We start from the raw sequence: 23,423 nt of genomic DNA, 5'->3' as shown, positions 1-23,423 counted from the left end.
AAGAAAAGAATCCCAGTAATCCAAGTCTGTTTTTATCAAACAGCTATTTATGCCCTGGGTTTGGGGACATAGGGGCAGTGGGGGTGGAGTGGAAAGTTTACCTGACAGGAGACTGGGTTTGGGATTAGGATTCTGTTCTGGGACCTTGAGCAAGAAACCTGTCTGGGGGAATTCCCTGGTGGTCCAGTGGTTAGGACTCTGTGCTTCCACTGCAAGGGGTGTGGGTTCAATCCTTGGTCGGGCAACTAAGATCCCGAAAGCCCGCACAGTGCAGCCAAAAAAAAAAAAAAAAAAAAAAAAAAAACCTGTCTGGGCTCCAGTACCAAGCGGCAGACATTGCTTATTTACCAGGTTGTGATGAGGGTCACTTTGTAAATGTGAGGAATTTACATCAATAGTAGCTTTTGGACTCAACTCAGGCTTCGCAGGAGTGCAGGTGGGCAATACCAACCCAGGTCTCAGCCGTAAAGCAGGATTACATGAGACAAAGTGGCCTTCTCCCACCATGATGCTCGTGCCTCTCTGAACAGCAACTGTTTTCCTTTCACAGTCCCAGAAGGCACCTCTCTGGGGCAAGACGAATCTACCCAGCCCATAAAGGCAGCAGAGTGGCTGGTCATGGAACATTTGCTCCACTTCATCCCAATAAGTGGCAGGCACAGTGGCCCCAAGGAGAGACAATTCCAGCAAGCAGTTAAGTGATGAAATTCCCTACTTCCTCCATACACCCCATGCTACCAAAACAAGCTGATCATTATTATGCAGTGGTTCACACCTCTGGCTCTGCAGAGAGGCAGAGCTGGTTTCAAATCCCTTGAACTCATTTACTTACTAGCTGTGTAATACTGGACAGTTATGTTTCACTCTTAGAACCTCAGTTCCCTCTTCTGTAGGCCTTGGCCTGTGGTTGGTGTGGTATAAGGTGTAGGAAGGAGCAGGGTGCTTAGACACAGGCAGTGCTCCATCAGGAATGGCTATTAATAAATTCTCCCCTCTTGCATTTACGGCAAGTTTCTGAGAACTATGGGAGGTAAAGGGAGCCTTCATTTTCCTTTATTAATCAAGGGAGAAAGAAAAAAAAAAATCACATCACATCACCAATTCTCATAGAATTTTTAATAATCTTTTTTTTTTTTTTTTTGCTGTACGCGGGCCTCTCACTGTTGTGGCCTCTCCCGTTGCGGAGCACAGGCTCCGGACGCGCAGGCTCAGCGGCCATGGCTCACGGGCCCAGCTGCTCCGCGGCATGTGGGATCTTCCTGGACCGGGGCACAAACTTGTGTCTTCTGCATCGGCAGGCGGACTCTCAACCACTGCGCCACCAGGGAAGCCCCCTCATAGAATTTTAAAAAAGACATCCTGCAAGCGACTTCCCTGGTGGTGCAGTGGTTAGGACTTTGCGCTTCCATTGCAGGGACCACAGGTTCGATCCCTGGTCAGGGAACTAAGATCCTGCAAGCCGTGGGGCATGGCAAAAAAAAAAAAAAAAAAAAAAAAGGGCATTAAAAAGACGTCCTGTAAATACCACTAAGGTAAGAACAGTACCACCCTAAAGGATTTAAGGGTTTATAGTTTAGAAAGTGGTTTAAAGTCTATACTTTGGCAATTCCCTGATGGTACAGTGGTTAAGACTCTGCACGCTCACTGCTAAGGGCCTGGGTTCTATCCCTGGTCGGGGAACTAAGATCCCACAAGCCGTGTGGCCAAAAACAAGAAAAAAGAAAAAAAAAAAGTTTATCCTTCATTTAATGCCTGCCAACCCCTTGTGAAGTACCATTTATCCCCACTTTACAAGTAAGGAAACTAGGGCTTTTAGCTTTTAGGTAAAGCTAAAAGCACAGGACGAGTAAATGGTGGAACCCTGGGATTTCAAGCCTTCTAAAATACAAATTCAGCACTCTGCAATTCACAAGAGTGCTTACCGAGTACTGAACCTACATTGTTTAGACATGTCTGAAATGGCATTTCAGGAACCCAGAGTAGAGTGACCAGGTTAGCAACATGGTTAGAGATCACTCGTGGCTACCCTGAAACAATTTTCCTTGGTTCCGGGGGATGCGGTGGGCATAAGCTCTGCCCCCACTCTGACATGTTTGAGAAATCTTTTATTAGAAGATGTTTCAGAAGGCAACATTTTCAAATCAGGCAATCAGTAATCACAACTAAATACAAAATTTCAGGTAAACCTGCCTTTTAAAATAAATCAGACTCTTGCAACAGGAGAATTGCCCCAGAGCTTTTTTCTTGTACAAAAACAATTAACACCACTTTGCAAAAGGCATACAAAAATACAGTATTAAAAAAAAAAGAAGAAGACTGCTCCCGGCATAATACCCAACAGCAGCTCATAAAACACAAGCTATTCAGGTGAGACATCAGTAACCTACATCTCAACTGTTCTCCAAAGACAGTTCTAGAAGTCAGTTGGCTCCCAAAAACCATGCTCCAGAAGGTAGGGAGGCTTTTTCCTAACTTCCACTGGGGTTCTCTGAGGCCAGGAAGCAACCTCAGGAACAGACCCTCATGCATAATAGGTTTGGAAGTAGCAGCCGGCTTCCCAGAGCCACGTATAGCGCTCTACCATCCTCCCTTCCCCTACTTTCAAACCCCCATCCAGTAGGCACCTGCTGCCCTGGGCAGAGTTCTGGAGGGGCTGGTCTTTCTTCCAGGCTAGGCTTAGGGGCTGCTGAGATTGCCCACATGACACCTGTTGGGGTGGGTGTCTTTCTCAGAATGGAGGCTGCGCCTGGAATCCACTTGGAGAGGCTCAGTCCAGCTGGGGTAAAATCCATCATGGTCCACTAAGCAGAGCTCCTGGAAGCTCCTTAAAAACCCACCAGGAAGCTAGTCTGCCTTCCAGAGCACTGGATGCGTCCCAGCAGCTCTCCCAGTAAGAACTGCAGTAGGCCCAGATTCTGGGAAAAGGATCTGACTCATGTCAAGCTGGCAGGAGGCCAAGGGTAGCTACAGAGCCAGCAAGCTCCTTGGAGTTGCATGAGAAGGACAGGTTTGCATGGTCCTAGTAGAACTTCAAACTTACCAGTCAGGGACTGAGACGAGAGGGAGGTGGGAAAGAGGAAGTGGTACAGTTCTCCCTCCTCAGGTGCCTGACATCTGCTTTGAGAAAATTCTAAGATGGAAAACACCTGGGCAGGGAACAGGTTTACAGCCAGGACTCCAAGCCTTCCCCAGGCCACAGTGTGGGACACTTTGCCCTGTGTCCTGGGGAAATATTTCTGACCTGTGGGAAAGGGGGTGCCTTAGAGCCCATTGCATAACAAAGGCAGAAGGAAACAAAAAATTCCCTGGTGAGGACTGAATGGTCTCTGCCCTCAGAGGAAAGGACCCAGGGGGCTTTTAGACAAAGAATCTAGAGCCCGAGTTCTTTAAATGTTCTCAAGGTCGCAGCCTGGAGAGTGGTGGGAGGAGGGGTGTCATTTAACATCAGAATATATATATTAAAGGTGTCCAACTCCTCAGCTACTGTAAAGTGTCTGACAGTGAGGTAATGGTCCCTGCTGATTAAGTCTGCGAGCTCGTCTTCACCCAAGACAGCTTGTACGTCTCCTGGAAAAAGGAGCCTCAGGGAGAGTGTCCAGGCCCAGCTGTCCCAGCGTCACCCCAGAGACACCAGTGGGAGCATCCTTTCCCAGCCTAAAGCTCATCGGGAGTGTGAGATTTCATGCAGGCTGGAGCCCCCCGACAACGTCCACCACCTGTTGCATAGCATCTGTCGGGCTTTTCTTCGGAGCTAGTGAGCTAGGCAGACCCCAAGGCTCCTCAGTCAGCTGTCTGCCTGAGAAGCCAAAGGCGTCAGAGAAGCCACAGCGCTCCCATGAGTCAGGGCAGAGGGAGAGTTGGGCTGCAAGGTTTCCAAGAATGCAAGCCCTTCTTGTGTGTGCTCTGGCTGCAATGCATTCTGGGATCTACTGTCCAGGCTGTCCCACGGGAACCAAAATGTGCAAATTCCTATGGGGGATAGGAGAGGTTAAAAAATAAATTCGGGTCTTTGTTAAGACAGAGCAGTCAGGCTTTTTGGTCAGTTAGTAGCCACTGAGGTACGCAATTCTTTTCTGCAGTTGCTGCTGCCGACACCGGAGCTGCCTCTTCTCTGTAGCCATCCTCTTCTCAGCCCCCACTAGGGCTTGCAAGTATTCCAAGGCCTTGCTCAGGATCACTACTTTGGGGGCCTTGGAGCAGCTGGCCAGGGTGGGCACCTGGTCCCTCAGGGCCAAGAACCTGGAACGGAGGTCATTCCGTCTTTTGCGCTCCAGGAAGTTGTGGTTCTTCCTCTTGGTCACGTCCTCAGTGTCAGAACTGACAGGTTTGGGGTGGCAGGACTGGGGAGGCTCTCTTTCTACAGGCGGGGGGCTCACAATTTCTTCATCTGCCTCATCTTCCTTTTCCTCTGGTACATCTTTCTCCAGACCCTCTTCTTGGGGCCCTCGCCCTGGAGCCTCTCCTTGGGAGCAGCTTTCTGGAGGAAAACGGGCGGCATAGTTGTGCTGTTGTTGATGGATGGAGATGTGGAAGTGTTTCATGCAGGGGTCCAAAGGGTCTGCTCGCACTGTGATGGTGACCGGCTTCCGGACACCCAGGGACTGTCTCTTCTCCACGGTCACAACGTCGATTTCTTCACCCTCTGTCCAAGAAGAGAGATCAACAGAAGAAACACACCCCATGAGAAACACATACTCAGACCCTATCTTGGAGTTTGGGAAAGGAGGTGACATTTTCCCAATTCAGATATAAACAAATTCAAGGGAGGAGAAAGACAGCTGATTCATCTGTAATGAGGCTAAGGGCAGTGTGAAGGAAAGGAGGTGAAATAAGCAAGGAGGAAAATATTCTCCAATTTCTCTTTGCACAGCAAGGCTTAGATAAGAACAAAAGGCAGACCCAAGCCAACAGCCCCCAGTCTGCACAGGCTCTCCCCTCCCCCACTGAGGGGATGGAGAAAAAGAGCTATCAGCCTGGGACAAAGTTTAGCTCTAAAGATCTTCCCCAGTCGGGCTCTTTCATGCCCCATCAGAATTGTAAATGAGGGGTCTGTGGGCAGAGCTGCCCTTTGTTCCAGCCCAGCACAGCCTGCACTTGGGAATTGTTACTTTTCACAAGTTATAAATCCTATTATTCCCCCACCTCTCTATTCTGCCGCCCCTTTCAGCTGAAGAGTCGGAGAAGGGAGGGCTACAACCCATCCCTCCTCACCCAGAGGGGAGGGAAAGGGCTTGCCTTAGCAGCATTTTGCTCCTGGGTTCAATGGGTTTCTAGAGTCATCCATCATTTACAGGTTGCCTGCCCCACCCCCTTCCCTGACCAGAAGAGGGTTGGATTTGTAATCACAGGTCTGCAAAAGCTGCAGGAACTTCACAAAGGTACGAGCGACCATTTCCAAGCTACCTATGCCAGGGCAGGAACTGAGCAGCATGGGAATGTTCTGACTCAAGGGCCAAAACACTAGCAACACCTGGACATGCCCCCATCATTCCCTTGCTCCAAGGTCTTTTAGGTTACCCCAACCAGGAGAGGGACAATTTGGGGAGAACCATCCTGCTCCACACGTTTTCCAGCCCCCGCATAGAAGGCCACCTTAATGCATTTCAGCCTGACAACAGAAGAGCTCAGTTCTCGGCCTCTTTTGCATATCAGGATGCTTGAGCCCCTTTGTCAGGAAGGCTTCCATTGTGTGGACAATCGCATTATTTCTCCATTAATAAAACCTGACCGTTCAGCCCTCCTGGCCCCAAGGCCTGTGATTGGCTGGCTAAGCGGTGTTTTGAAGGCTGTCTTACCCAGCCCCTGGCCCCTATTGGCTGAGCTTTGCCATCAGTCACTCTTCCCACCCCCCTCATTGTTTGCAATCTGTTGCATTTTGTTCTGGGCCATGTGGCCTATGGGTGAACCAGGAGCTTGCAAACAGGTTCAGGTTAAAGGGCAGGTTAGAAAATGAATCAGGAGGCTTCCCCACATCCCAAACCTTTAATATTTCAGGGTTAAACCTCGTAGCTGCGGAAGGCTCTGCCTAAGGAAGAAATAAGGTACAACACGATTCTCCTTTCCGGAGAGTAGTGCCTAACTCTACCCAGACAAGGAAGTGTCCTCGGCTGGACAATCAGGTCATACTCCATGTGCAAAGGGAGAAACTGAGACCCAGTTCGGCCAAGTCCACACATCACCTTTGTAATGTTCTGGATCTCAAACTAAGATCTCCAGACTCCCAAAACAATGGTCTTTCCATTCTACCACTCCATCAGCCTTTGTAGAGATACATCTTTATTGGTTTCTTGATCTCAAAGTTCCCATTCCAGCCATTAAACAAACAGAAGGTCTTGGTGTAGAAAGCAAGCAGGTTAAAAATGACCTTAACACAGTGGACCGAAAAAATTGACTTTTAATTGTTCTTGTTATCCTTATTTTTACCTTCAAGTGTATGACAACCTCCATACCCATTCCCCAGTTCCCTCTAAATGGTCATGTAAGTTATTCTTAAAAGCTACAGCGAGGTTTCAGTCCTGATTTTCCCAATGCGAGCCTCAGTTTGCACCCTAGAAAACACCCTCGCCAATATTTCTCATGGGCACTTCTGAGAAGAGATTAGGCTACGAACAACATAGTCTGGTGGCACAGGATGCAGCAGGCTGTCCTCAGTGAGGTTTACACTTGCCTTCAAGGATAGGGAAGGGGAACCTGGAGCTCTGTATCTGTGACCCCAGCACCAAGCCCAGAGCTTAGCACAAAGTAGGGGCCAGCTAACATTTGTTGAATACAAATGAAGCAGTTGAAAGCCCTCAGATGAATTGGGCGGGACCTAGAGGAACACCTTCCCACATCAGGCCAGAGCAAAAAGGCAAGATGTACCACTTCTCGGATAAGCTACCACGAAGTTCCTCTAAACCTCAGAGAAGTGCCTGGTTGGGATGGAGGATTGAGCAAAAGAGGCTGGCTGGATGGCAGGAAGCTGGGGTTCACTTCTGGTGATTTCCTATTCCTAAGCCTGTTTCCATCTGTTAATGGGGAGTGGTCATTCCTCCGCTACCTGTCTCATGGGTGATGGTGTGGATGCAAACATGGTAAGGGGTAGCGGAGCAAGAGAAGCCATTATTGTCTTTCAAAAGTAAACCAGGCAGGAGACCAGGTTTTTGAAAGGATGAAGGCTTTGGCTTTGCACAAAGACTCCTCAGCTTCTTCTCTCCTCAGGGGAGTGAGTTTCCCAGAGAAAGAGACAGGAAAAAAAAAAAATTCAAGCCTGGAGTGACACTTAAGGGACCCTTTCCAGCCTTAGGAGGACAGAAATCCACTACGGTCCAATCCCTGTATTGTCCTCCTAAGCGCCAAGCCCCAGCCTGTCTCCCTGTCTCCCTTGTCCCCTGGGGCTCCAATCATCATCAAAGGGACGCTGGCTCCCACGCCACTTCTTCAAACTGTTTACTAACACACCCACGTGCCAGACAGACACCGCTGGGGGCTACACCGGCAGCTTCAGCCACAGGAAGGGGGAGGTGGCGGAAGGGCTTGCGCAGACCCACTGCCTGACCTCAGCGGCAGAGGTTTGGCCACCCATGAGGTGCCCCCCTCTTTGATGGCCCACGGCGGTCCTTACCCGAGTCGCTTGGGCTCTCGGACCCCGAGCAGGCCTGGGTCTTGGGCTCGCCCAGCGGACAGGGGGCAGCGGGCGCCGGGTTGCCGGCTTCGAGGCTGGGAGCGCAGTCCAGGGCGGCGGGCGCCTTGGGCGGGTTCCCCCGGGGCGCGCCAGCAGCGAGCCGGTCGCTCACCGCTCTCTCCAGCCGTTCCCGGGCCGAGAAGCCGCTCCACATGCAGTCACGGCGAATGATGGAGGCGTAGTTCCTGCCCCAAGCTTTCGAGTGACCCCGGGATTCTGCCTCGTCCCCGGCGCCCCCTCCGGGCCACGGCTCTGGAGGACCAATTCCGGGGGCCGGGTCCCCGGCGCCGGGACCGGAGCCCCAGGGCGGCGACGTGGGGGGCGACGGCACCAGCTCGAATTTCTTCCAGATGTCCTCGCTGGGCGCCGTGGAGCGGTAGAAATCCTCCCCGCAGTCATAGTCGTAGAAATAGTGCTGGTACGAGTCGAAGTCCATGTCCGCTCCCTGCGGGAGGGAAGGGGGACGTGCTGACCCGGGTGCAGGCCCGGGGAGGGAGGCGTCCCCCCGTCCCCCAGCACAGCTGGCTGCCAGGCTCTCGTCCCTCTCCAATCGCTCGGCTTGGAGCCCGCGCCCTTCCCTCGCTACCCGGCAGCCCGGCCGCGGGTCAGCGTGCCCAGGGAAGCCGGTCACAGCGCGCGGACTAGGGTGCAGGGAGCGAGTTCAAAGCAAACTTTGCCAGCGCCGCCCGGAGCGCAGCTCCCAGGGCCCGGCCGGGCCGGGCGGGGGCGCGCTGTGCCCAGAAGGCAGCCTGCAGCCCGTCCCCCGGGACCCGAGCCCGTTCCCCGGCCGCCCGCAGCCTCACCTCGCTCCCGCCGCCGACCGCCTGGAGCGTACCGGCTCCCCGCCGGCTCGGGGCAACCCGGCAGCCCGCACACATGCACATGCGCGCCACCGAGCGCGCGGACCGCACTCAGGAACTCGCCCCCCCGCGCGCGCTCCCGCCCTCGCTCGCGCACGGCGACCCGGACGCTCCCGGGAGCGGCGCGGGAGCGCGAGATGCAGGCGCATTGTTTCCCGGCTGCCTTATATCTCGTCGCGCGCCCGGGGCTCGGGGACCGGGGGCGGGCCCTACGGGACAAGCCCCGCCCCTCCCCCGCCCCTCCCGGTCGACAGGTGGGGGCGGTAGAGTCCCAGCCCCACCCTTCCAAGCTACCCTCTCTGACTCTATTCTATTCCCTGTACCCCTCGAAATGAATTGCACACTGGGGAGCGCAGAGCAGGCGGCGAGCTGATGCAGCCCGGCGGTCGCCTGGTGGAGGCGTGACTGTTTAGCGAGGCCCGGGTGGTCCCCTAGAGACCGAACGAGAACCGCGCTCCTTGCAGATTCTGGGCTGGGGAAGAGAACTACTCCCCGCCCCACGAGCCTGCTTCCCCGGGCTCGCCCCTCTTGGTTCTGGTGCGTCTGGCCCGCGGGGAACAAGGTAGTTGGGGGCAGCCGCACCTCCACCGCGCCACCTGGTGGCCCTCAGCCCTGAACTGGGACTGGTCCCCAGCACCCGCTTCATCACCTTTTGGCCCGTTTCATCAGCTCGGTGTTCCTAAACCTCAGCGAAGCAAGGTGGTGAAGATTCCGGATTTTGAAGCCTGTAACTTAACCTTTCTGAACCTTGGTCTCATCTGTAAAATGAAGGGATGGTGATACCTCACAGGATTGTTGTGAGGGTTTAAGAAGATAGACTATCTAGGGAAGGGATTAGGCCAGGAGAGGCAAGTAGAACAAACTTAGCCCCTGGTATGGGTGGTAAGGAGAATTTTTCCCCAGGACCAGGCCAGGGCTGAGATTCCCCTCCCTAATACCACACACCAAACACTCTGTAGCAGCTGTACTAGCAGAGGAAAGAATGGAGATTTGGAGTCTGGAAACTCCCTTCAAGCCCTTGCTTTGCTACTTGCTAGCTGTAGAGCCAAGTCCTTTGAAGCCTCTGTTTACTTATCTGTAAAATGGGAACTTTGCTTGCAGCTGCATCTCTAGCCAAGATGATGGACATATAAGCCTTGTGTCCTCTTCTATGCAGACTTCCTTCAGTAGAAGAGGAAAAGCTAAACTATAGGGGCTTTCTATTTAGACCAAGGAAAGTCACTTGGGGTAGCAGCCAATACATCATCGAGAATGCTCTAACTGGCATTCAAGGTCTGGTCTACAAGCAGCAGCCTGATTACCTGCTATCTTTCTCTCCCACCTCTGTAGTCTAAGAAACCAAACTACTCACTGTTGAAATCCCAGCAGAGGGTTGTGAGATGTGCAAGCAGTTCAATGTGTTTGGAGCGTGGGACACCAGGTGTGAGTTGATGTATGGGTTGAGAGAAAAGGGAAGGAAGATGACGCCCTTAGTTTTGCCTATGTTAGCTCCAAGATGCACACCTCTGAAGGCAGCAACTAGCTCTTACTAGCTTTGCAACCTCAGTACATAGAACAGCTTCTGGCTGAACTTACTGAGTGGCTCAGCCAACCAGATTTTAGTGAGACAGCCTGTGTGCCCTGCTTTGTGCTGAATGGAAGGTACAGATCAGAGAGGTTCCAGGTTTGGTTGCAGCCCTGAGGCAGAGGGGTTGGGAACTGCCTTTTGGGGACTTGTTCTCTGATCCACAGATGTCTGAAATGGTTGCCGTACCAGTCTGAGTTCTTGGTTACAAATGACAGATACATTTAAGCAGAAAATCATTTTACTGGAAAGATTTGGGGCATAGAATCCATGGGAGGCTGGGAATATATGCTTGAGAAGTGGGTCTTCTTTCTCTATCTAGATGGGATTCCTTACTCAACAGTCCCTCCCCATGGTTCATTGTAGTAGGTGGTATCTGGGGACAACCAGGAGGTGACCTCACCTCAAGAACTAGAATAAAGTGAATTAAGTTGTCTTCTGAGAGTTAAACTGCTCCTTCACTTTGCATACTTTGTCTTCCTCACCAAACTGTAAGCTCAATGAGGGCAAGGACAAATGTCAGTCTTGTTGACCACTGTAATTCCAGAGCTTAGAACAGAGCCTGGCACAGCGTGGGTGCTTTGTAAATGCGTTGCCTGTTTGGACACAAGCCTCTAATGCTTTAAAGTAGAAATGTGTGGATGAATTGGGAGATTGGGATTGACATATATACACTATTGATATTAAGTATAAAATAGATAACTAATGAGAACCTACTGTATAGGAACTCTACTCAACGCTCTGTGGTGACCTAAATGGGAAGGAAATCCAAAAAAGAGAGGATATATGTATGCGTATAACTGTTTCACTTTGCTGTACAGTAGAAACTAACACAACATTGTAAAGCAACTATACTCCAATAAAAATTTTTAAAAAAGAGGAAAAAAAAAATAAAGTAGAGATGTGCCAGTCTACCTGCTGGAGACAGAATCACTGTCAGGCCCAGTCTAGACTGTAACCGGCAAAAAGGTATTAATGCAGCTAAAGAGAAGAAGGTGCCAGTCAGGAGGGGTCTGGAGAGATCAAGAAGGGTTGTCAAGGCATTCACCAGAGTGTCCATCCTGGCACTGTCTGGGGACAAAGATGCTGGTCCAGGAGATGGAAGCATCATCCTTCGAAACCACCCAATTCATCCCCCACTTCACTTGTGCTCTGGATCACCAAGAGACCTGCTGAAAAACCACTCTGTTCCCCATGTAGATCCGCCCACAAGGAGAGAATGCACTCATCAGTGAACAAGATGATCCAGTCTGCTTCAAAGCCCTGCTTCCCCTTAAAACTTAATGAATTGGCATCTGATTTGAAGTATCAGTCTCATGGGCCTGGTTAATGTGTGTCTGTTCTGCAGAGACGCTGCTGCTTTTAGGGCTAATAGCTCTGCTTTCTGAGTGATGTCTGGACCCAGGATGGTGATGAATTCACGAAGGTAACAAATGCTACTCTAGGGACACTCTGCAATTTTTAATTTCCTTTATTATTTTTTTTCTTTTATTTTTTAAAGGAGATGTTGGAGGTAAGAGTTTTATTAATTAATTAATTTATTTTTGCTGTGTTGGGTCTTCGTTTCTGTGCGAGGGCTATCTCTTGTTGTGGCAAGCAGGGGCCACTCTTCATCGCGGTGCGCAGGCCTCTCACTATCGCGGCCTCTCTTGTTGAGGAGCACAGGCTCCAGAAGCGCAGGCTCAGTAGTTGTGGCTCACGGGCCTAGTTGCTCCGCGGCATGTGGGGCTCCCAGACCAGGGCTCGAACCCGTGTCCCCTGCATTAGCAGGCAGATTCTCAACCACTGCGCCACCAGGGAAGCCCATCCTTTATTTTTCTTAAAACATATTTTGAATCAAAATAATACATGTACATAATTTTCCAAAATCAACTAAATGTATGACAAGGTTAAAAAAAAAGGCAGCCTTCTCCCCTACCCTCACCACCCCTGATTCCCACTCCCCAAAGGCAACTACTGGTTTAGCTGTTTTTTTTTTTTTTGCGGCACGCAGGCCTTTCACTGCTGCGGCCTCTCCCGTTGTGGAGCACAGGCTCCGGACGCGCAGGCTCCGGACGCGCAGGCTCAGCGGCCATGGCTCACGGGCCCATCCGCTCCGCGGCATGTGGGATCTTCGCGGACCGGGGCACGAACCCGTGTCCCCTGCATCGGCAGGCGGACTCTCAACCACTGCGCCACCAGGGAAGCCCGGGTTAGCTGTTTTTTGTCCCTGATATCTCCTTCCACATTTTGACCAATACAGATAATCTATTTTAAAAATTGGGGGGTGGGGTGACATAAAAACAACATAAATTTATTTCTCACAGCTATTGACTGGGAAGTCCAATAGGAATTTTAAAATTCCTATTGACCTTTTTAAAATTAATTAATTTTTATTTATTTATTTGGCTGTGTCGAGTCTTAGTCGCAGCACGTGGGATCTTTTTTGTTGCAGCGCCGGGCTTCTCTCTAGTTGTGTTATGCGGGTTTTCTCTTCTCTAGCTGTGGTGCACAGGCTCCAGAGCACATGGGCTCTCTAGTTTGCGGCATGTGGGCTCTCTAGTTGAGGCGTGCGAGCTCAGTAGTTATGGCGCGAGGGCCTAGTTACCCTGTGGCATGCGGGATCTTAGTTCCCCGACCAGGGATCGAGCCCCTGTTCCCTGCATTGGAAGGTGGATTCTTTACCACTGTCCCCCTATTGACATTTAAAATAGAAGGAGAAGTAGCTCTTATATTTCCCTTCCCACCATACATACTTTTTTAAAAAATATTTATTTATTTATTTTTGGCTGCATTGGGTCTTCATTGCTGTGCACAGGCTTTCTCTAGTTGCAGCGAGCAGGGGCTACTCTTTGTTGTGGCTTCTCATTGTGGTGGCTTCTCTTGTTGTGTAGCACGGGCTCTAGGTGCACGAACTTCAGTAGTTGTGGCACGCAGGCTCAGTAGTTGTGGCGCACGGGCTTAGTTGCTCCGCGGCATGTGGAATCTTCCCGGACCAGGGCTTGCACCCATGTCCCCTGCATTGGCAGGAGGATTCTTAACCACTGTGCCACTAGGGAAACCCCCACCATACATACTTGGTCTTCCCTTATTCTCCCAATAGATTTATAGTTCAATTATGAAATAAATATTCAATGTGTATAATATTTTGACTATATGAGTCAAATATTGGAGTATCAGAGTACTATGGAGTACTCTGACTACATTTCCTCTCAAAAATTTTTTTTTCAGAGTTAAATTTTATTTTATTTTTTCCTTTTTGGCTTAGATTTCAATGTAGATATTTCTTTCTATGGATATATTTATTCTATGTATATGAATTTAACCCTAGACATTCCCACCAGAGCTACAAAGACCACTTCATATGGTCAAACGTGACAGTTAATCAATCTATCAGCTCCATTTCTTTCTTGGAAACATCCCTTTTGGAGCTCTTTGTTTTTCTGTGACAATTTGAACTTAATGATCTCTAGGCCTGCTTCACAACTGTCATTTTGCAACTTCCCTTCACCATCATCCTGGAAATTCCCTTTGCTTCTCTCCTGTGTTGGCTCTCCTGTTTTCTGAAACTCATTGCTTCTTCTTTCTTGATTTACTTCCTCACACTGGTGGCACACATCCTTTAGCAGCTGCCTGAGAAAGGGTACCTGGGAAGTAAAATTTTTGAGGCCTTGCATTTCTGAAATTGTCCTTATACCCTCACCTTTTGTTGATAGTTTGGCTGGGTATAGAATACTAGATGAGAAATAATTTTCCCTAAGAAATTTAAAAGTATTGCTTTCCTGTTTCTTAGCAACCAGTATTGCTATTGAGAAGACTGATATCATTTGATCTACAAACCTTTGTATGTGACCAGTTTCTCTCTCTGGAAGATTTTAGGATGTGCTCTTTGTCTCTGGAGTTCTGACTTTTTTTTCACTGCTGTGCTTTGGTGTGGGTCTGTTGTATAATAAATAATTTGACTGGACCTTGTCGCCTGTCTTTAGGAGGTAGCCTCTAAATTCTTGGAATTTCCAGAGTGATAGGACTGTCTTTGTTATTAGGGCCCTGATAGTTTATGCTCATGAGGTTACTCATGGTGGTCCCCTGGATAGTTTAAGATTACTCAGGATAGGGGTTGGTCAAACAAGAAAGGCCAACCTTGTGATTAGGGGGTTAGAGCTTTAAGCCATGTGACACTGTCTGACTTCTAGAAAAGGGAAGGAGGCTGGAGATTGAGTTCAATCATGCAGACAATGATTCAATCCATTATGCCTATGTAATGAAACTCCAATAAAAACTGGACACTGAAGCTCAGGTAAGCTTTCCTGGTTAACAGTACTCTGCATCCATGTGCTGGGAGGGTGATGTGTTCTGACTCCACAGCAAGGGGACACTGGAAGCTTCACATTTGGGACCCTCAAACCTTGTCCTATGTGTCTTCTTTTGGCTGGTCCTGATTTGTATCTTTCTTTACCCTAATAAATCTGTAACCATAAGTATAGCATTTTCCTGAAGTCTGTGAATTGTCCTAGTGTATTATCAAACCTCGGGGGGGGGGGGCTTCCCTGGTGGCACAGTGGTTGAGAGTCTGCCTGAAGATGCAGGGGACACGGGTTCTTGCCCTGGTCCGGGAAGATCCCACATGCCGCAGAGCGGCTGGGCCCGTGAGCCATGGCCGCTGAGCCTGTGCGTCTGGAGCCTGTGCTCCGCAACGGGAGAGGCCGCAACAGTGAGAGGCCCGTTTACCGCAAAAAAAAAAAAACCTCAGGGGGTAGTGGAAACTCCCTGAATTTGTAGTCAGTTGGTCAGAAATGTGGGTGGTTTGGGAAGCCCTAAACTTGCAGCTGGTGTCTGAAGTGAGGGAAGTCCTTTGGAGGACTATGCCCTTAACCTGTGAAACTTGGCCTACTCTGGATAGCTAGTGTCAGAATTGCATTGCAGGATCTTTTTGCATTATGAACCTTCAAATCTGAAAAAATAATTGCACTCTGCAATAATTTTTTTGAAAAATTTCCCCACTCCATTCATTTTCTTTTCTTCTCTCTTTCTGAAACTCCTGCTATCCTTTTCTTATCTTTTCTTCAATTTCTATCTCTCTGTGTGTGGTTTTGTTTTGGTTTTTGTTTGTTTTTGACTTTCCGGGAGATTTCCTCAACTTCCAACCTATAGATTTAATTTTTGGACTACTATATTTAAAAAAAATTTTTTTTAGAGCTCTTTTGTTTTTGGTTTCTCAAATGTTCCCTTTTTTTGGTTTCTTTTTTTTTCCATGGACACAATTTTTCCCCCTCTTTTCCCTCTGAGGCTATTAATAATAGTTTTTATATTAATTATAAATTTTGAAGTTTTCTTCCGCTCCCTGTTTTCCCTATTTCCTTGGAATCTGTCTCCCCAACCCCGCACTTGCTTTGCTCTTTTTCTTTTTGTTAGAGGCTTTCATCAAATGTCTGGTGATCCTTGCTGTCAGCTTTTACTTATATTAAAGAGTGAAGTATTAAAAGCTGATTGAAAGCTCTATGTGTGTGTGGTGGGGACCGGGCGGGCGGTGGTCTTTTAGTTATGGAGCTTCCCTAAAGGGTGAGTAAGCAGATACCTGGCAGTTTTACCAGGAACTCTTCAACTGTCTGTATCTGTGGGTTTTAGATTTTCCATGTAGAGAAGTCCTCTAATCTTCTACCAGGGGCAAGGTAATAAGCCTGCTTGACAGTGTTCTGGGAACCAAGAGGGGAAAAGGGGTGAGAGGGTCTTATAGTTCAGCAAATCCCCCCTCATTACAGTACAGTCTGTCACTCCTATTCTCAGCTGTGCCTGGTGTTTCCAAGACCAGAGCCTCTCAATTCAACCTCCTGCCAAACTGGAAGAGGGCAGTAACTTGGCTGCAGAGGTTGAAGGAGGAGATTTAGGAGTCTAACTCCTTATGCTTCCATGCAGGCCTCCCCTTTTCAGCCCCATCCTACAACCTGCCTTCAAATGTATCCAGCGCCTCCTGTTCCTGAGCTGTTTTTCTGTTCTGATGCAGTTATAGACCTGTTTCTTGTTGGCATTTCTCTCTCTTCCTCACTCCCTGGATAAGGAGTTGTATTTCAGCTTCCTCTGGCCTTTTGCTAAGGCAGCCAGCCCTTATCCATCTGGTTTCCAGCTTCACATCTCTCAATTGCTGTTATCTCCCCTACTCTTTCTTTCTTTTTAAAAATTAAAGTAGGGAATTCCCTGGTGGTCCTGTGGTTAGGACTCTATGCTTCCACTGCAGGGGGCATGGGTTCAATCCCTGCTCAGGGAACTAAGGTTCCACATGCTGTGCAGCATGCCCAAAATAAATGAATAAAGAAGTAAATAAAAAATTAAAGTAAAATTTACATAACATCAAATTCACCATTTTAACCATTTAAAGTGTACAATTCAGTGGTTTCACAAGGTGGTACAACTGTCACATCTAATTCCAGAACATTTTCATCACTCCTCCCCCAAAACCCGTAACCATTAAACAGTCATTCCCTGCCCTCCTACACCCTGGCAACCTTTAATCTGCTTTCTGTCTCTGTGGATTTGCCTTTTCTGGACATTTCATATAAATGGAATTATACAATATGTGACTCTTTGCATCTGGCTTCTTTTGCTAAGCACTGTGTTTTCAAGGTTCATCCATGTTGCAGCGTATATCAGGATTTCACTCTTTTTCATGGCTGAATAATATTTCATTGTATAGATATGTCACATTTTGTTCATTCATCAGTTGATGGACATTTGGATTGTTTCCACTTTTTGGCCATTATGAATAATGTTGCTATCAACATTCATGTACATGTTCTCGTTTGAATACATGACTTTGATTCTTTTGGGTATATACTTAGTAGTAGAATTGCTGTGTCAGGTGGCAACTCTATGTTTAACTTTTTTTTTTTAATAACCTGATATTTATTTTTTTATTTATATTTATTTATTTACTTATTTGGCCACACACGTGGGATCTTAGTTCCCAGACCAGGAATCAAACCCACGCCCCCTGCAGTGGAAACACGGAGCCTTAACAACTAAGCCGTCAGGGAAGTCCCCTATGTTGAACTTTTTGAGGAATGCCAAACTGTTTTCCACTATGGCTGCACTATTTCATATTCCCTCCAGTAATGTATAAGGGTTCTGATTTTTCCACATTCTTGCCAACACTTATTTTCAGTTTTTATTACTGTTATTTTTATTGCCATCTTAGTGGATGTAAGGTGGTATCTCACTGTGGTTTTTTTGGTGGAGACGCGCCTTGAGGCTTGCAGGATCTTAGTTCCCCGACCAGGGATCAAACCCAGGCCATGGCAGGGAGAGTGCCAAGTCCTAACCATTGGACTGCCAGGGAATTCCCCTTGTGGTTTTGATTCACATTTCTCTAAGAACTAATAATATTGAGCATCTTTTCATGTTTATTGGCCATTAGTATGTCTTCTTTGGAGACTGTCTCTTCAAATCCTTTGCCCATATTTTAATTGAATTGTTTGTCTTTTTGTCATTGTCTGGATACTAGACCCTTATCAGATACATGATTTGCAAATATTTATTTCCATTCTGTGGATTGCCTCTTCACTTTTTTCATAGTGTCCTTTAATTCACAAAAGTTTTTAATTCCAATGAAATCCAATGAATCTACTTTCTCTTTTGTTGCTTGTGGTTTGGAGCATCATATCTAGGAATTCGTTACCAAATCATGCAGATTTACCCCTATGTTTTCTTCCTAGAGTTTTATAGTTTTAACTTTTATATTTAGGTATTTGATCCATTGGAGTTAAATTTTGTATATGGTGTGAGGTATGGGTCCAACTTCTCCTGTTCCTTTCTTTCCTTCCTTCCTTCCTTCTTTCTTTCTTTCTTTCTTTCTTTTCTTTCTTTCTTTCTTTCTTTCTTTCTTTCTTTCTTTCTTTCTTTCTTTCTTTCTTTCTTTCTTCCTTCCTTCTTACTTACTTACTTTCTTTCTTTCTTTTCTTTCTTTCTTCCTCTCTCTCTCTTTCTTTCTTTCCTTCTTTCCTTCATGCAACCATCACCACAATTTCCAGAACATTTTCATCACCCCCAAAAGAAACGCCACACCCATTAAGCAGTCATTCCCTTCCCTTGTGAGTTTATACTTTTTTCCTAATCCATTTACTGTCATTTTAGTGGAATTTCAGGGATCAGTGGAGATAAACCCATGTGATCAATCCTCATGTTCAGCCAGAAATCTGCTCTCCCTTTCAAACTTCAACAATTCTCACTTTCATTAGGCAGATTCCTGAGCCAGGTGGTCTGAGAGGGCTTACTGGAGAAGGGAAATTTCATCTGAGCCTTAAAGATGTTTAGGATTCCAGTGGAAGTTAAGGAGATGAAGGTGGGAGAAGATGAGAAGGGAGAGTTAGGGAAGAGAAAGGGGGAAGGAGGGGAGATGAAGGACTCTGGCGTCAACATCAGAAAAATTTAATCAGATTAAAATCTGGTTTCTTATCCCAAGTCTGTGGCTCTGCTTGAGTTTCACTGAAAAGCAATCCTTTTCTTAGAACCCTAAGAAATGTGGCCTTGCCTTGAGTACAGTGAGAAAGGAGTTCTGGAGTCTTTGCACCTCACTCTGCAGCCAACCTGGGGAAGGGGCCAGGTCTAGAGAGACAGGGACAGCTTTCAAGAATGGAGATGGGTAGGCTAAATATAAAACTTCTCTGTTTGCAAGCTGTGTCACACTGAGTCAGCGTGTACTGCCTCTCAGTTTTCTCATCTGTAAAGTGGTTATCCTTATCTAGTAGCATTATTGGAGAATTAAATAATACTGTTGGCAAGGCATTTGGCACAGTGCCTGGCCCAGAGGAGAATTTCAAAAATGTCAGTTTTCTTTTCTTTCTTTCTTTGGAGATTCAAGGTAAACAATATAGGTGGGGTCTCAATCAAGGCCTTGACTGTATGGTGAAGGAGCTTGAACTGAAGCTGAAAGCAATGGAGAATTATTGGAGGTTTGTGAGTGGAGGAGTGACACAGATATATCTGTGCTTTGGAAAGATCACTTCTGGAAGAAGAGAGTCTAAGCATAATGCAGGAGAGGTAGCCCCAGTTCTGCATCTAATTGACCCCTTCTTCTCATATGTGCCCGACACATATGAATGGTCCTCATCAGTGTTTCACTAGTGGACTATGAGTTATGTGAAAACTTACGCCCTGATACAAACAAGGCACTCACAAGTTTGCCTTTTTTAGAGGTAGACTTGATGGGGGTGGGGGGAGCTGATGTAGCCAGCCTGAACTATCACATGGGGGATGAGATGGAATTTTTGAGAAGCTCTGGAGATCATGATCATGGCTGTCGCCCAGGGGCCCTCCACGACTGCCCCTCAGAGAGATGGAATACCACGTGTCTCGTGCCTGAGGATAATTGTGAAACCATATGAACTCTCCTTAAGAAACTTTGTCCGTGGCGGATGACAAAACCTCATCCACACCCTGCTCTGGGTTCTGACCTCTGGGCACAGGTGGAGCCAGGGAATCACCTGGAATCACTCTTTTGTCCACTAGAGGGAAACCCAGGCTAGAGAGACGGTGACTCCTGAGTGTAGGAGCCCTGAGGCAGCAGCAGGAGCTGCCACCCTTGGGGCCTGAGTGACCTAGGCCCAGTGCTGTGCTGGAGTTGTTGCCTTTTCAGGAATCGTGGGAAGAGGTTGTTACATGTGGTCATTAAAAATTAAATTATATAAATTTACATTTAAATAAATATGAAAAACAAAGATAATAGAGACTCCAAACTCACCATTCCCCAGTTGTTTTACTGTATTTTACTATTATCTACTATACCTGTTATGGTGGAAGTATTATAGCACGGTGTGCTACTGTCTAACTCCCAACTAGAAAGTTTTCCCCCATCAGAAGGGTGTTTCCCTCAGGAAGCACCCACCTGGGTCTGTCTTCCCAGGCCTGGCTCCAGTCCCTGGCCCCAAATGTTGGATCAGCTACACAGAACACTGTACAAGAACAAGCAAGACACTGGTGTCAGACAGATCAGGGCTCCGCCATCCCCCCACTGCCTGATCTGAGAAAGGCACTTAACCAATCTGGTCTTCAGTCTCCTAACTTGACAAATAGGGGTAGGAATACTCATCATGCATGACCATTGTGAAGATTAAACGAGATCATCCGTACAGAGCTCTCGGCTGGGCCTTCGCATCACCTAGGAAGGTGTTCTCATGACGTAGAAGCTACTATTATCATACTTGTGGAGGGGTGGGGTAGGTGCTGAATTTAAATTGGCTCTGAATCCTGGACCACCCTGACACTCGGTGTGTCAGGGAAGGGGCGTGGGACGGCAAGGACCAGGAGGCAACAAATCCGTCGTGGCACCGCTGGCTGACCTGCCCAAGCACACAGCCAGGAAGTGAACCCACCCCGACTCCAGGGTTGGGGCTTGGGGGGCGGAGGGCGGCAGCCGGACGTCTCAGGCCCGGCGGTTGTGCGCAGGAAGCGGTGCCGGGGCTGTCCTGGAGCCTCAAAGCGGCGGAAGGGAGGGACCAGCCGGCACCTGCATTGTGCAAGGCTCGCTCCCGCTGAGTCGCCGCGGACCCCCTGGAGCGCGTTCTTGGCGTTCGCTGGTGGGGCGGGGCCCGCGACGTTCAGGCAGGTAGTTACTGGGCAGGGAAGACTCGATCTGCCTTCATGCCTTCATGCCTTCACTCATTCACATACCCATCAGTTATTAAGGTGCGGCAGGCACAGGTCCATGATCCCAAGGACCTTCACAGCTGGTGGCTCTGTGGTCAGATGACTGGGTTGGAATCTTGGCTCCGCCACCCAGTAGCTGTGTAACTTGGGCAAATGACTTAACCTCTCTGGACCTCAGCGGGTGGAATGTTGGATTAAATGAGCGGACGTAGCTCCACTACTTCATCAAGTGTTGGATTAAATGAATTCCGTGTGAAGCACTTGGAATCATGGCTGCAATCAGTCAGCATTAAGTGTAGGATCTTTTCAAAAAATAATTTTTATTATTGCAAAAGATCATTTCAAGAGTGGCGTGGAGGATGCACTAGAGGGGCCAAAAGTTGCACACTGGAGGCCTGAACAGTGGTTTTAAAGATTTTGAAAACTGATTGCCAACCTTTGAAAATTGTGAAACTTCATCTAAAACTCAGATTTGGGCTTCTTTTTAAAAGATTGATGGTCTGGAAAGCTTGTGTTTCATAATCTGCTATTGGCTATCGTGCTAGAGGCAGTCTCTTTATTTATAGTGTGTTTTCCTATGTCTTTTGCAAAATGCTGTTAATTGTTTTACCAGAAAAAAAAATTAAAAACTCTTGGGCAATTCCCCTGTTGCAAGAATCTGCAAGGCAAATTTATTTTGAAAGCCAGATATTATATTTAAGTTGTGGTTATTGGTTGCCTTGGTTTTAAAATGTTGCCTTCTGGGACATCTCCTTAAAAAAAAAAAAGATTTCTTAAACGTGTCAGAATGGGGCAGTTCATGTCATTTGCGTCCCCTGAACCAAGAAAAGATCTGAAGTTCTTTGCGTCTTCACAGCTGGGCTAGAGGCCAGAAGTTAGTGATTAAGTGGAAGGTGTCGAGACCTTACCAGGAAGTGAAGTGGAGATGGAGCGAAAGAGCAGACAGGTGTCAGGAATTTCAAAAGTAGAATTGACAGCATGTGGGGAATGGGGGAGAAAGAGGAGACAGGTTGACTCTTGGGTTTCTGGCCTAAGGGAATGGGTGGAAGGTAGACCCATTCACTGACCTGAGGGTCCAGAGGAGGGGAATAAGTTTGTATTTAGCCATGTGGGGTCTGAGAGTCTGCGTCAGTCATGAGATCAGTGAGGTATCTCAGATCTGGTGCTCAAAAGAGAGAGCCAGCACTAAGACACACCGTTGGTGAGACAGGAGGCCTGGTTAAATCACCCCAGGGGGGGACTTCCCCGGTAGCACAGTGGTTAAGAATCCACCTGCCAATGCAGGGGAGACGGGTTCAATCCCTGGTCCGGGAAGATCCCATTTGCCATGGAGCAACTAAGCCCATGCACCACAACTACTGAGCCTGCGTGCTGCAACTACTGAAGCCCACGAGCCTAGAGCCGTGGTCTGCAACAAGAGAAGCCACTGCAACGAGAAGCCCACGCACCGCAACGAAGAGTAGCCCCCGCTCGCCACAACTAGAGAAAGCCTGTACGCAGCAACCAAGACCCAACACGGCCAAAAAAAAAAAAAAAAAAAGTCACCCCAGGGATGTGTGGGAAGAACAGAAGGCTCAGGATGGATCCTGAGGACCTGTTTACATTAAGGGATGAAGGCACTGAAGGAACTGGAAGATGTAAAAGGAGGAGGAGAGGAGGCTGCAAGAGTTTGCGGGGTCCAGAATCTCTTCCTTTTACATCCCCTGCCTTGCCAGGGGGACTTATCCTCCACCTGCAGCACTGGACCTCTCCCCAGTATCTCACCGCAGAGGTGGACTAAAGAATAGTTAAGGGGCTTCCCTGGTGGCGCAGTGGTTGAGAATCTGCCTGCCAATGCAGGGGACACGGGCTCGAGCCCTGGCATGCTCCACATGCCGCGGAGCAACTAGGCCCGTGAGCCACAACTACTGAGCCTGCGCTTCTGGAGCCTGTGCTCCGCAACAAGAAAGGCTGCGATAGTGAGGGGCCTGCGCACCGCGATGAAGAGTGGCCCCCGCTCGCCGCGACTAGAGAAAGCCTTTGCACAGAAACGAAGACCCAACACAGCAAAAATAAAAAAAAATAAAAAAGAATATTTAAGGAGGAGGGGTTCTGACCAGAGCCTGATGTAGCCTGAATGGTAAGATGGGGGCAAGACCCCAGTCAAGTTCAGAACACCTAAGTGCCCTTCAGAAGCTGCTTCTTGCCCCCCAGGGTCACTTGGTGGGCCTCTGGAACACTATCGGGAAAGGGAGCTCAGAGGAAGAGCCCAGGTGGGCCCCTCCGGCTGCAGAGTGAGCAAACAGGGCACCCAGGACATTCTCAGCTGTGGGGAAGTTGGGAGTCCAGAGGTACCTGGAGCTGCCACATGGTAGGATAACAGGTCAGGTGAGGGAACCCCAACCCTTGTGACCAAAAGGTATTGTGACTGTTATTGGTAGAGGCCAGTGATCTTACTTGGAAGCCAGAGATCCGGGCTGGGGCAGGGCTGAGCTTTGAAACATGCATTGACTCTTACTATGTGCCAGGCACCACCATGCATGTTTTATCTGATCGTCATAAAAAGTCTGTGGAGGAAATGCAATCTTCTCCATTCTACAGAAGAAGAAATTGAGGTGCAGAGAACATAAATAACGTGCCAAGGACACTCAGCTGGTGAGAGGCAGAGTTGGGAGGCCAAGGCTGGAGCTCAGGCTCCATCCCTACGGTTTCTCCTGGGGTGGCCCCACTTCTGTGATGGCTT

The 23,423-nt window shown here is 48.4% G+C and overlaps 1 protein-coding gene across 2 annotated transcripts; it reads right to left on the bottom strand.

Moving 5' to 3' along the window:
- Positions 1-3,259: 3,259 nt before the first annotated feature.
- MYCL (MYCL proto-oncogene, bHLH transcription factor) lies at positions 3,260-8,547 on the bottom strand (the record flags this gene model as incomplete). 2 transcript variants are annotated; one of them, XM_082865772.1, is made up of 2 exons in its annotated part: positions 3,260-4,642; positions 7,604-8,103. In XM_082865772.1, the coding sequence occupies 2 exons, from the start codon at positions 8,097-8,099 to the stop codon at positions 4,044-4,046; spliced, it is 1,095 nt and encodes a 364-aa protein (XP_082721898.1). The 2 variants fall into 2 exon arrangements, with proteins under 2 accessions (XP_082721898.1, XP_082721899.1); XM_082865773.1 differs by lacking the exon at positions 3,260-4,642 and adding an exon at positions 8,467-8,547 and having other exon boundaries at positions 7,539-8,108.
- Between the last annotated feature and the right edge of the window lie 14,876 nt (positions 8,548-23,423).

This window comes from Leucopleurus acutus (assembly GCF_964270905.1).
Source record: "Leucopleurus acutus genome assembly, chromosome: 2".
Taxonomy (NCBI): domain Eukaryota; kingdom Metazoa; phylum Chordata; class Mammalia; order Artiodactyla; family Delphinidae; genus Leucopleurus; species Leucopleurus acutus.
This window is presented reverse-complemented; position numbering and strand designations above follow the sequence as displayed.